Below are 12925 nucleotides of genomic sequence, written 5' to 3'. Positions count from 1 at the left end.
AATCGATAAATTTTTAACCCAGCTGATTGGTGGGTTATTTCATTTAACTGCCTCTGGTCACACTAAAATTATGCAATTTGCAAAAATATCGAATGTTTCTATCAAGTTGTAGGCCATCTCTAACTTGCAATTGCACTAGAAAATATTCAACGAAAACATTTGCAAGATAAAATTTAAAAAGAACAACAAATTGAAGCAGCAAAAATGTTTCGGTCCAGTTTTGACAAAAATCTGGGTAAGCTATATGTAAATTGGAACGAATGTGCGTAAAAGATAAAGAAGAAGTAACTGCACAACTATGACTGCTCACAAACTGTGACTCATCAAAACAGGCTAATGAACTGTGGAGAAACTGATTAATTAACAACAAAGCAATCTGATAAAAAAAAAAAACCTTTCGACTGCGTTTTACAGAAAATGCCACCAGCCATCTGCGATTGGAACCAGACTGGCCAACCATAATCTTAATATGCGATGAAATCAACCAAAAAGATGTCACGTAAGTTTTTCTGAACATAAACAAAAACAAAACTTAATTTTTTTTTTAATTCCTTAGGCCCAAAAATGCATTTGCTGCTATTAAGAAAAAAATGAATTCACCCAATCCACATTCTGCTTGCTATTCATTATTGGTATTGGAGAGCATAGTCAAGAATTGTGGTACCCCTGTCCATGAGGAGGTTTTCACCAAAGAGAACTGTGAAATGTTTAGCAACTTCTTGGAATCAACTCCACATGAGAATGTGCGCCAGAAAATGCTTGAATTGGTACAGACCTGGGCTTATGCTTTCCGCTCCTCGGATAAATATCAAGCCATTAAGGTAAGGATTTACTATGCGTTTAGTGTCTGGGACAGGTATAAGATAGCGGTAATGGGATGGGACTAATTGAAGCCGTTTCTTTTTTCTGGCCAAGTTATATTTTCTAGTTCGTTAAAATATTCTGACATGTTTTCTTCGTCATATTTTCATTGGAATCATCTAATTGGTCAATGTCTAGGTAAAACCCCAGATGGTACAGCAAATTGAAATCCTTGCTCCGATCCAAGAATTATCTGTATTAGTTTTCCAATGAAATTTAAAAATCAACAGTTAGATATAGAATACAAAAATAATTTTTCATTTCGAATTTATGTCGTTATTTTTATCTTCTAGTAATTGTTGTCCTTTACTCTAGAAAAATTAGAAAAACTGTCTTACTATATTTAAAATACCAAGAAAAGAAAGTAAAATATGATAATATTTATTTGTTTATCGTAATGAGATTAACGATAAGGCATATCTATCACATAACATTTCAATATTATTTATTAATTAAACTCCTGAACAAACAGATTTCGTAACTTTTTTACACAGAATGTACAAAATTTGTCATTTAATAATTTATTGAAACTAGTTCAGTGATCAAAGCCAACTTGCCTCATTGTCCTGCTTTTTAGAGCATTTTAAATGTTACCAATTATTTAAGAATTACTTAGATTTTCAATAAACCCAAGTGAAAGGTATTTTAAGAACCGAAACAGGGCATCTGGATGGCTACAATGTAGCTATTTACACCACAAATGTAGCTTTTGTCCTTATAAATAGTTTTCCTTTATAAGTTTATACATTGGCTCAGCCCTAACTGTTTTCTCAAAATTCGCAAATGCCAAAAAATGTTGCTTTACGCAGTTCCCTGTTGAGGTTTTTTGACCACGACCATGTCAGCTAATTAAATTAGTGTGCAACTTAGACTGTTGCTTTAGAACTAGCCTTTGGCCATTAGTTAATTTACATTTGTCCACAAAATGAGTTCCGAGGAGGAATTAAGCATAGATGAAGAAGTAATAGATAAATTACAACAAACAATTTTTCGCAACTGTTAAACTTTAAATCTTTTGCAGGACACCATGACCATCTTAAAGGCCAAGGGACATACATTTCCCGAACTGAAGGAGGCCGATGCAATGTTTGCGGCAGATACGGCACCCAATTGGGCTGATGGCCGTGTGTGTCATCGCTGTCGAGTAGAATTCACCTTTACGAACCGTAAACACCATTGCCGCAATTGTGGCCAGGTGTTTTGTGGCCAATGCACTGCCAAACAGTGTCCATTGCCCAAATATGGCATTGAAAAGGAGGTTCGCGTATGCGATGGATGCTTTGATGCTCTCCAAAGACCCTCAAGTGGTGGTAGCATTGCAGCATCAGCAGGAGGTAGTGGCCCTAAAGCGGCAACCGATTTACCAGCCGAATATCTGAATAGTTCATTGTCCCAACAAGTGCAGACGCCGGCACGAAAGAGTGAACAAGAACTGAAAGAAGAAGAGGAACTGCAATTGGCTTTGGCTTTAAGTCAATCTGAGGCAGAGCAACAGAAGCCAAAGCATCAGCAATCATCGTTGGCAGCTGCAGCCAGTGCCTATCGAATGCCACAGCGCTCTCCGAGTCCCGCAGAGCAGGCGCCTGTACATCAACCGGCTGAGGAGTCGGCTAATCCCGATCTGGCCAAATATTTGAATCGCAGTTATTGGGAGCAGCGTAAGATCAGTGAATCATCGATGGCCAGCCCCTCGGCACCCAGTCCAATGCCGCCCACGCCACAACCACAGCAGCAGCAACCGCAGCTTCATTTGGGCTCCACTCAAAAGACTCCCGATGAGGTGCAAATTGATGAATTTGCGGCCAATATGCGGACTCAAGTGGAAATCTTTGTCAATCGCATGAAATCGAATTCCAGTCGTGGACGCAGCATTTCCAATGATACCTCTGTCCAAACTCTATTCATGACTCTCACCTCGTTGCATTCGCAACAATTGACGTATATTAAGGAGATGGATGATAAGCGTATGTGGTACGAACAATTGCAGGATAAATTGGTTCAGATCAAGGATTCACGGGCCGCTCTCGATGTGTTGAGGCAAGAGCATGTGGAGAAGATTCGACGATTGGCCGAGGAACAGGAGCGCCAGCGGCAATTGCAAATGGCCCAAAAACTCGAGATTATGCGAAAGAAGAAACAGGAATATTTGCAATATCAACGACAGTTGGCACTGCAAAGGATTCAGGAACAAGAACGGGAAATGCAATTAAGACAAGAGCAACAGAAGGCTCAATATCTGATGGGTCAAACGGCTCCTTTCCCATATCTGCCACAAGCAACTGGTCCACAGCCGCAGCATGGGTCACCCTCGCATAATGTGTTTAATCCCTATGGAGCTGCTCCACCACCAGGCGGAGTTCCCGGATTCCCGACACCAAATGGTCACGCACCGTATCCCGGCATGTATAATCCGGGACTGCCGCCACCAACAAGTCAAATGATGCAACAACCCCAGCCACCAAATCAAATCGTTCAACAGACTCAACACAACCAAATGATCCAACAGCCACAGCCAAATCAAATGATGCAGCAACAGCAACCTGCAATGCCCATGCAACAGCCACAACCAAATCAGCAACCGACAGCCCAGATGCAATCCCAACTACCACATCAATTACCAAACCAGCCTCAACCGCAACCTCAACTTGGACACGTCATGCTTCAACAGCAGCAAATTCTACAAAATCATCCACCAATTCCAAATCAGGTCCAAGCCGCTGCTGCTCCTCCTCCTACTGCTTCTGTTCCTGTACCAACTCACGCTCCGATCCCAGTCCAACCGCCTGTGGTTGTTCCCGACAACCAACAGCAAATTCAAGCTGTGGCTGCAGCTCCAGCTCCACCGCAAAACGAACCGGAAGTTATTACGACGCCAGCCAAAGCCGCCGAGCCGGCTACAGCTGAGCTGATCAGTTTTGATTAAACGATCTATATATATATAGCAAAAATTTCCATGTTATAATATCTGTATATGCTTAAGAGTTGAGTTGCCAATTTGAAGAACCTACAACTACTTTTTAAAGGATTCAAATCAAAATTATATAATTAATTTAATTACCCTAACAAAAGGTTATTCAATTTAAAAACGTGGTTATAAATCACATTTTGAAAGCTTTCTTTATTTTAATTTTCATTATAACTCACTTGTTCCTTATGGAAAGTTGAAAACTTTGGTAATTAGATTCCATTTACAAGATGATTTTAAAATTTCTTGACCATCTACAAAAGATCTTGTTTTGCAACTTCCAACTCTCGCAGCAAATACGGAATATGAATATATATCCAAAATTTTATATAATCTAATCCTTATCATGTTATTCCACTATAGTATAAACCGCATTGTCTTGTATTGCATTTAAAATTTGTCTCATTTCTATTGCTTGGCATCGGTTAGGGCAGCCACACCGGGAAGTATTTTGCCCTCGAGCAGCTCTAGAGCGGCTCCACCGCCAGTGGAGACATGGGATACTTTTTCGACACCGCCGAATTTCTTGCAAGCCGTTGCAGTATCTCCTCCGCCCACAATTGTGATAGCTCCATTGGCAGTGGCACTGATGACCGCCTCCAACATGGCCTTGGTGCCATTGGCAAAGCGTTCTAATTCAAAAAGACCCGGTGGGCCATTCCACACAATTGTTTTGGCTTGACAAATGGCAGAGGCAAAGAGTTCCATGGATTTCTCACCCACATCCAGACACATCAGATCCTTAGGAACACCCTGCTGAGTACTGATCAGCTCTATTCTATCAGCATTCTGTTCAATTTTATTGGCACATACAAAATCCACTGGCAACATAATCTGTACGTTCCTCTCCTTGGCCTTGGCCATTATATCGCATATCATTTTGGAGCCCTTCTCATCGTACAACGACTTGCCAATTTCCATGGAATTGAGTACCTTCAGAAAAGTAAATGCCATTCCACCAGCCACAATCATTCCTGTGACATTGTCGAGCAGATTCGTTATCAAGGGGATCTTATCCGCTATCTTGGCTCCACCTAGAATGGCCAAGAATGGTTTGGCTGGATTGTGTAGAGCTTTGGCAAAGTATTCCAGTTCCTTGTCGAGAAGGAAGCCCGCCGCTCTAATTTCGTACCCCTCTCCCAACATGGAGCTATGAGCTCGGTGGGCAGTGCCGAATGCATCATTCACATAGACCTCGCCCAATTGAGACAATTTCTTGCGAAATTCTTTCACCTTGGCAGGATCTGCTTTTATCTTCTTCTTCTTTTCTTTTGTGCTTCCCGTCTCTTCTGCATAGAATCGGAGATTTTCAAGAAGTAGAACTGCCCCATCTGGAGGATTCTTCAAGGCCTCCAGTGTATCATGACCAACACAATCGTCCATGAAGCATACAGGTTTACCCAATAGTTTCTCCAACTCCTTAGCTACCGGTTTTAGTGAAAATTTTGGATTCTTCTCACCATTTGGACGCCCCAAATGGGAAGCCAAGACCTGAAAAGGATTGCATTGCAGTTGGCACATCTTAAGTAAAAGAAATTTTAAGAGTTACCAATGACTTGCACTTCTTCTCCAGAGCGTGCTTAATGCTTGGTAGAGCAGCCACGATACGCTGATTATTTGTGATTTTTCCTTCCTTCATGGGCACATTGAAATCAACTCTACAGGCAAAGGAATAGGCGGAAGTTTAGGTCGAGTCTTCGGCATTTGGGAGAATCTAATATTACCTCATAAATACTTTTTTGCCCTCCACTTCCACATTTTTCAGACTCAATTTTTGGGGCATTTTCTTGTCCTTTTCACTGGCGCCTTCATCTCTGCATTGCATGGACTTGTCACTTAAATTACGCCAGGATTTACAGCGCATCCAAACGGAATCGACAGATGTTCGTGGATCCTTTTTTAACTGGTTAAACCAAAATTGTAAACACAACATTTTTTAAAAAATTTTGAATGAAAAATCGAAATTATATAGAATGTAAGCTCTAAGAACTGATTTTGAATGCTTTTTTTTCTGCTTTTCCTAAACACGATTATCAAAGTAGGATCAGTGTCCATCTGCATACAATATGTACATATGTATATACAAACATATATAATCTCATCCTAGCTTATAAAGATAAAAATAGAAGGAAGCGTGTCCCACCACAATATAAGTATATATATATATTCATGATCAGAACGATGGTATATGTTAAGTTTGTCCATTTATTAAATAAATTTGTACATTTCAATCAGAGTAATTAAATGTTGAAAAAAATAGTCGTTTTTAAATTCAAATTTTTACGGACGTAGATAACGCGAGCGTAGATAATCACATGCAATTATCGATAACACATATTTATCTCCAATCGTTTGCTTGTTTATGTAAAAAGAGGGAAACTTGCTCTTAGTTATTATTGTTGTTAAAATAGTAAAATTTCTCTAGAAAATCACCAATAATCCACTTTAATGGGAGGCGGAGATTTGGTAAGTGTTTAATTACTTTAGCCAAGCTAACTGAAGCAGATATAACAAGCATCTTTTCAGAATTTGAAGAAATCATGGCATCCACATACTATGAAGAACCAGGAGCGCGTCTGGAAAGCGGAACAGGCCAAGCAGGAGGAGCAACGGAAACTGGATGATCTACGAAAGGAAATAAACCAGGAACGCGACCGAGAGGAGCTGAGACGCATGGGTGAGAGCACGGGTGTGTTAGGCAACAGAGGTGCAACTGGTGAGGCCAAACTGGAATGGATGTACAAAAGTAAGTTCAGCTCTGCCAAAAGCAAACATGTTGGATACATATTTTTTTTCTTTAGACAGCCATGAATTGATCAATAGAGAGGAGTATCTATTGGGGCGCAAGATAGACAAATCCTTTGAGGTTCTTGAAGCTGAAGAACGTCGTCATGAAGAGAATACTTTGGGAGTGAAGCAACCAATTAATCATGTAGAACACGAGTGTGTTCCATTCTCGATAAGACACTATCGGAATTTGGAATCCACCGAGCAGGTTGACATGCATCGAAAAACTCTGGAAGATCCATTGATGTTGATCAAGCAACGAGAAATGGAATCTCGTCGGAAATTGCTTGAAAATCCACTGAAGCTAAAAGAAATCCACCGAATTCTTAAAGCTGAACAAGACTCAAAAAGCAAAGTGTTAAAAAAGAGTAAGAAGTCAAAGAAGAGCAGCAAGGATAGCGATAATAGCGACGACGATTTGGATAGAAAACTTGCTCGACAAGTTAAAAAACTAAAAGGTGGTGATGGATCTAATGATCTAAATTTGGATAAGCTCCTGGATGCCAAATACAGGACAATTTCAAAACAATTGGATATAGCATCCAAGCCAAAGAAGAACAAGAAAAAGCATCGCAGCGATAGCAGCAATAGTGACAGCGATGAGGAAAAAAGATACAAGAAGAGAGGACGGCCTGGAAATGATTCTCCACTTCGGCAAGAACACAGAAGGAGAGGCAGAGACAGAAGTTATAGTAATGAGCGAGATCATAGAAGAAGACAAAAAGATGTGGAAAGAAAAAACAAAAGGGATCATAGTACAGATCGGATTCAGAGAAGAAGTAGAAGTCCTAGTCCTCGACGAGAACAGAGGAATCAGAGAAAAAGCAGAAGTCCTAGTCCTCGACGAGAACAGAGAAATCAGAAAAAAAGCAGAAGTCCTAGTCCTCGTCGAAAACAGAGGACTCAGATAAGGAGCAAAAGTCCTAGCCTTCAGCGAGAACAAAGGAATCAGAGAAGAAGCAGAAGTCTTAGCCCTCGTAGGCAAGAAAAACCCAACAAATCTAGTAACCCGCAAAGAGATCAGAAAAGAAGCAAAAGTGGTAGTCCACAAAGAGATCGCAGGAGAAACAAAAGCCCTAGCCCACGCAGAGATCGCAGAAGAAGCAAAAGCTCTAGCCCTCGACGAAATCGCAGGAGAAGCAAAAGTAACAGTCCTCGCAGTCAAACGGCTAAGCAGGGACAACGCACGTCTCCACGTAGAGATCAAAAAGAACGAAATTTCAATCCCCAACGAACAAACCAAGATCGCAGACGAAGCAAAAGCCCTAGCCATCGACGAGATCGCAGAAGAAGCAAAAGTAATAGTCCTCGCAATCAAACGCCTAAACAGGTTCAACGCACGTCTCCACGAAGAGATCAAAAAGAACGAAATTTCAATTCTCAACCAACAAACCATGATCGCCCACAAGCCAAGCCCAAATTGACCGAAGCCGACCGTGAAGCTCGTCTTCGCGAAATGATGGACAATGCCTCGTGGCGTGAGGCTGATCGCACCCAATCTGTACAGAAGCATCGAGACGCGTATGCCCGTGAGGAGGCCCAGCATCAGCAGCGTGACTTTGACAAAGATTTCATAAACAAAGAGGTGAAAAAGGCCATTGCTAATCAGAACTCCATAAGTGATCGCATACGCTCCAATCTAAATAACATTCAACGCTCTTCGGGTGCCATGGACAAAAACTTTGCGCGAAAATAAATATGTGTAAGATTTAACTACTATATTTTATTTCCACTTTTATTATTTTTTAAGCAAACAACTTTTAAACTTTTTGGGGAGGGATGTCTTTGCTTCTTACAATTAAAACAATGCAATTAACATAAATAATGTGTTAGAGAGAGGGGAGAGAGTATGTGTTACACTTCGATATTATATAATAGTTATGTGCTCTTAGGCGGGCGACAAGGCAGCGACGCCTGGCAGGGTCTTGCCCTCGAGCAACTCCAGAGATGCTCCACCACCAGTGGACACATGGGATACAAGGGCTTCGGTGTTCCACTTGGCGCAGCAAGAAGCTGTATCACCACCACCGATAATTGAAACGGTTCCATTTTTGGTGGCAGCCACAACTCCATCCATAATAGACTTTGTGCCATTGGCAAAGTTGGGGAATTCAAAGACACCGGGTGGTCTACAACACATAATATATAAATAAATTTCCAACCGAAATTTTCATCAAAGTTTCCACACTTACCCGTTCCACACGATCAGCTTGGCACGAGCAATGGGGGCAGCGAAAAGCTCACGAGACTTCGGTCCTACATCCAAGCCCATATGTCCATCAGGAATGCCACTCTCAACTGTGGCCTCACTTACGGCAGCATTTTCGGCGAATTTGTCGCCACAAACAAAGTCCACAGGCAAATGCAATTGAACATTGTTCTTCTTGGCCTTATCCACTAGATTCTGTACAATTTTCGAGCCCTCCTCATCGAACAGGGAACCTCCAATTTTCATGTTGTTCAAAACTTTAAGGAAAGTGAAAGCCATGCCACCACCAATGATCATCTCATTAACCTTGTCCAGCAAGTTTTCAATGAGTTGAATCTTATCGGCTACCTTTGCTCCACCCAAAATGGCCAAGAAAGGATTTGGTGGCTTGTCCAAAGCCTGTGAGAAGTACTTGAGTTCCTTGTTCAGCAAAAGACCAGCAGCACGCTTTTCATAGCCATCGCCCATCATCGAGCTATGAGCACGGTGAGCAGTACCGAAGGCATCGTTGACATAAACATCACCCAATTTAGCCAGGCTGCTACGGAACTCCTTAACCTTGGCAGGATCAGCCTTAACCTTAGCTCCAGTAGCATCTACACCCTTGCCCTCTTCCTCCAGGTAGAAGCGTACGTTCTCAAGAAGGATTACCGAACCAGGAGCGGGATCCTTGCAGGCAGCTTCCACCTCACTGCCCACACAATCATTGAGGAATGTAACATTCTGGCCCAACAGTGTCTTTAGCTCTTCAGCCACTGGTGCCAAAGTAAACTTGGTATTTTTGTTGCCATCGGGACGACCCAAATGGGATGCAAGCACAACAGACTTGGCCTTCTTTGACAATGCCAACTTGATACTGTCCACAGCGGCCACAATACGCTGATTGCTTGTAATTTTGCCCTCCTTAATTGGGACGTTGAAGTCCACTCTATGTCCAAATAAATAAAATAGAACAAAATTATCATTTATGCAATCAAATCGAATTCGCTTTATCTGCTAATAAGCCATTTACCGCATCAACACCCTCTTGCCATCCAAATCCAGATTTTCAATGCTCAATTTATTGAATGCCATTTTCAGGAGTTTTTGTGCTCTAACAATTTGTTGGATTCTTTTCGTAATGGTCCGTTCTCTGGTTTTTAACCCACAGCTGCTATTGCGGCAATGTCAGAGCAAGGTCACTTAGTTGGTACATAGATTAGGGTTGTCTAAGGTCCAGAAACAGTGCCAATTCAATAAAAACCCAATATTATACATTCCAAATAAAATATTTTACTACCTACAAGTATTAATTTACTTAAGTACTAAAAAAAATGTAAAGTTTTCCTAAACATTTTTAAATTATAAAAATCTTTTTGAATTTCCATGCACATGCAACTCTGCCGATTGGTACTACTCAATACTGCAAAGTTAGTGCTGGAAAATGTAGAATTATTGCGATTATTGGCGGACTCTTCAAAATACATGAACTGCTCTTAAATGATTGCGCCACAAAGTATTTACTTATTCTTAAAAAGTATTGTGCTTGGGCGAGACAATGCATAAAATAAGACAAAAAATTTAAAAATATATTCTATAATTTATTTAAATAATTAAATATTTATTTTTAACACCCGACATTGGCATAAATTATACTTTTGCGACTGAAAACCAACGTTGCGTATGTGCGATGTACTTTTTCGTACAATTGAAATTGAAATTTAAATATTGAAAAATTTAATGCACATACATAAATGAAACGCTATTGGTGTGCTTATTGTTGCTGTTTTCGGCAGTTCAGAGACTGACCACACAACGCACACATTTACTTGCTCTTTATCATGATTCATTCATATAAGAGGCCTATCTCACACTATTCGAGCTGACACTCTTTGTCTTTCCCGTCACCAAACCTCCGCAATGTCCGCACTTTTTACATTGCACAGTGGTAATACATCAACTAAGAAATGGAAAAACAAAAATAAATCGAATTTCGTTACAATTAAAATCATTTATCACTCGTTGATCATAAATTTTCACAAATTTTTGAGAATAAAATTCAATTTAAATTCAATTTAAATTTCAATAGGTCGCAATCTCTAACCAGATAACACTAACGGAAGGCACGCCGTTATTTTGGAATTTTATTCCAAAAAAAAAAAAAAAAAAAAAAAAAAAAAAAACCCTTTTTCTATATGGTACAATATACCGTGTATAAAAAGAAACAGGTCTTGAATTTAGTTTGTTAAGGGCGAAGCTCTTACACTAATATTTCATAGCGCCTAAGGGTAATGCACAAAAGGTGGTCTTCGGTATTGTAGGCTTCGCCAGCTTTTTTCGCTTCATTTAGTTGGCAATGTAATTCCCAACTAGTTTTAGCGTTGAGGACATGGTATGGCTATTGCAATTCTGGAGTTCTTTAGCAAAGTCTGCTGATGATAGAACTTGGTAGTTCTTGAAATAGCTATACAGACAACCTGCTCACCTTTTTGTGTGTTACCTTTGAAATAATCTTCTTTTGTAAGATTGACCTCGAGCCGGTTTAAATTCAATTGAGAATAATATATCCATAATTTTTAATACAAGTAGAAATAACAGAAAAAAATTTAACCTCTTGTTAACTATTAATAGAAAAATACAACTGAATTATATGAACTGATGAAAATTCAAAATTTTTCTCGCGCTGAATCTTTTATTTTAGGGCTTATCGCCAAAATAAAATTTACGTCCCACTGTCCTTTCTGTATGCTTGTTTATGTATGTAGTATGTATGCATATGTATCACCAACTGGCCAACGTTCTCAATGCAACGAAATGCATGACGCAGATGCCAAGAGAGTCAAAAGAAAGGGGAGGGAGGTTAAAGGTGGGTGGAAGATGGGAGAGTTGTGAATACAGCCCATTTGAAGCATTGCAACAGTTCCCTCTCCTTTTTTACTCATTGTTCCATGAATGTTGCTTTACCTGGGGTCGACATTTTGCCACTCAGAGGTAAAAGTGCGACCTCCCGCACGTTTTTTATCGAAAATCGAAAACAGAAACGTATCCAAGATTAAATATAATAATTGCGTGTGAAATATCCATTGACGCAGGACTGACGTTAGAATAGTAAGTTTGAATAAAGCATCGAAGTAGAGCCCAACTTATGGAAACGCAAGTCATTCGGGGCTATTTATTAGACACTTGTTTCAACTGACTTTTTCCGATTTTCCCAAAATTATTCTCGATGGTTGCACAACAATTCAATATGAAAGCTTGAAAATACAAAACAATGTACATATGTATGTATATGTATATTGTATGTTCAAATGTTTCTAATTTAAAAAGAATGCGTCCAGCTGCCGCTGCTGGCAACTGCACTCATTGAGTTCTGATATTTAACTATATAGAAAAAGATTATTTGATGCGCGGGAGAGAGGGTATGTTGCTGTCGCTTCCAATACATTTCAAGTCACTTGCACCTCTTTTCAACCCATCTAAATTCGTCCACTTACAGTCACTCACAGTATACACATACATACATAGATGTGTAAATTGTGCTCGTAAACCTGTTCATGTTGTTTTCTGAATGATTTCAGTTTCTTCATGCAAGACGGAACAGAAGAAGAAAGAAAGAAAAAGTCGAGAAGCACACACAATAGGCTGAAATGGGTCTAGGGTAAGGGCTACGCAGTACAGTTTTACACCTCCACCCAACATTTTGCCCATATTAAATTTCTCCATTGGGCATAATTCGCAATTCCTAGACTCTTTTATCGACGAAGTGTATACTCTATCAACTAACTAGTTATAATATATAAATATTCATATTGTAAAAAATGCTTGTCGGAATGTAAAACTTTCATAATGATAAAAAGAATTAGTTGTTGTATGCTAAATGCAATCAAATTTCAACTTAACAAAACTAGAATTATGTTTACTAATACGCCAAAAATCTCGCTGATTTCAAATTTTGGTAAATGTTTACTATTACTACTCGGGCCCAAAACGCGCTTAAACTACATAATTTTGGTATCAAACGAAAGAGAAAAATTGCACGAGCACGACCTCAGGTGCGCCTTGGCGATTTATTTCGTAGTTTTTGAGTAATTAACAAAAGAAAATTAATATTTTTAGCGGGACTA

The 12925-nt window shown here is 39.8% G+C and overlaps 4 protein-coding genes across 4 annotated transcripts; 2 read left to right on the top strand and 2 right to left on the bottom strand.

The window, feature by feature from the left end:
* The first annotated feature begins 80 nt into the window (after positions 1-80).
* Positions 81-4215, top strand: Hrs (Hepatocyte growth factor regulated tyrosine kinase substrate). Its single transcript, XM_068285472.1, has 4 exons — positions 81-235; positions 415-499; positions 557-821; positions 1883-4215. The coding sequence occupies exons 1-4, from the start codon at positions 205-207 to the stop codon at positions 3782-3784; spliced, it is 2283 nt and encodes a 760-aa protein (XP_068141573.1). The 5' UTR covers positions 81-204; the 3' UTR covers positions 3785-4215.
* LOC137573532 (phosphoglycerate kinase) lies at positions 3960-5820 on the bottom strand. The gene is made up of 3 exons (XM_068285473.1): positions 5551-5820; positions 5376-5484; positions 3960-5317 (listed from the first exon to the last, which is right to left on the bottom strand). The coding sequence occupies exons 1-3, from the start codon at positions 5757-5759 to the stop codon at positions 4235-4237; spliced, it is 1401 nt and encodes a 466-aa protein (XP_068141574.1). The 5' UTR covers positions 5760-5820; the 3' UTR covers positions 3960-4234.
* Positions 5821-6182: 362 nt separating this feature from the next.
* Cwc25 (CWC25 spliceosome associated protein homolog) lies at positions 6183-8438 on the top strand. Its single transcript, XM_068285655.1, has 3 exons — positions 6183-6292; positions 6353-6572; positions 6628-8438. Exons 1-3 carry the CDS (start codon positions 6275-6277, stop codon positions 8307-8309), a joined length of 1920 nt encoding a protein of 639 aa, XP_068141756.1. The 5' UTR covers positions 6183-6274; the 3' UTR covers positions 8310-8438.
* Positions 8439-8473: 35 nt separating this feature from the next.
* Positions 8474-9996, bottom strand: Pgk (phosphoglycerate kinase). Its single transcript, XM_068285656.1, has 3 exons — positions 9835-9996; positions 8806-9750; positions 8474-8742 (listed from the first exon to the last, which is right to left on the bottom strand). The coding sequence occupies exons 1-3, from the start codon at positions 9894-9896 to the stop codon at positions 8502-8504; spliced, it is 1248 nt and encodes a 415-aa protein (XP_068141757.1). The 5' UTR covers positions 9897-9996; the 3' UTR covers positions 8474-8501.
* Between the last annotated feature and the right edge of the window lie 2929 nt (positions 9997-12925).

The sequence above is a fragment of the Drosophila tropicalis genome, unplaced genomic scaffold, assembly GCF_018151085.1.
Source record: "Drosophila tropicalis isolate 14030-0801.00 unplaced genomic scaffold, ASM1815108v1 contig_413, whole genome shotgun sequence".
Taxonomy (NCBI): Eukaryota; Metazoa; Arthropoda; class Insecta; order Diptera; family Drosophilidae; genus Drosophila; species Drosophila tropicalis.
This window is presented reverse-complemented; position numbering and strand designations above follow the sequence as displayed.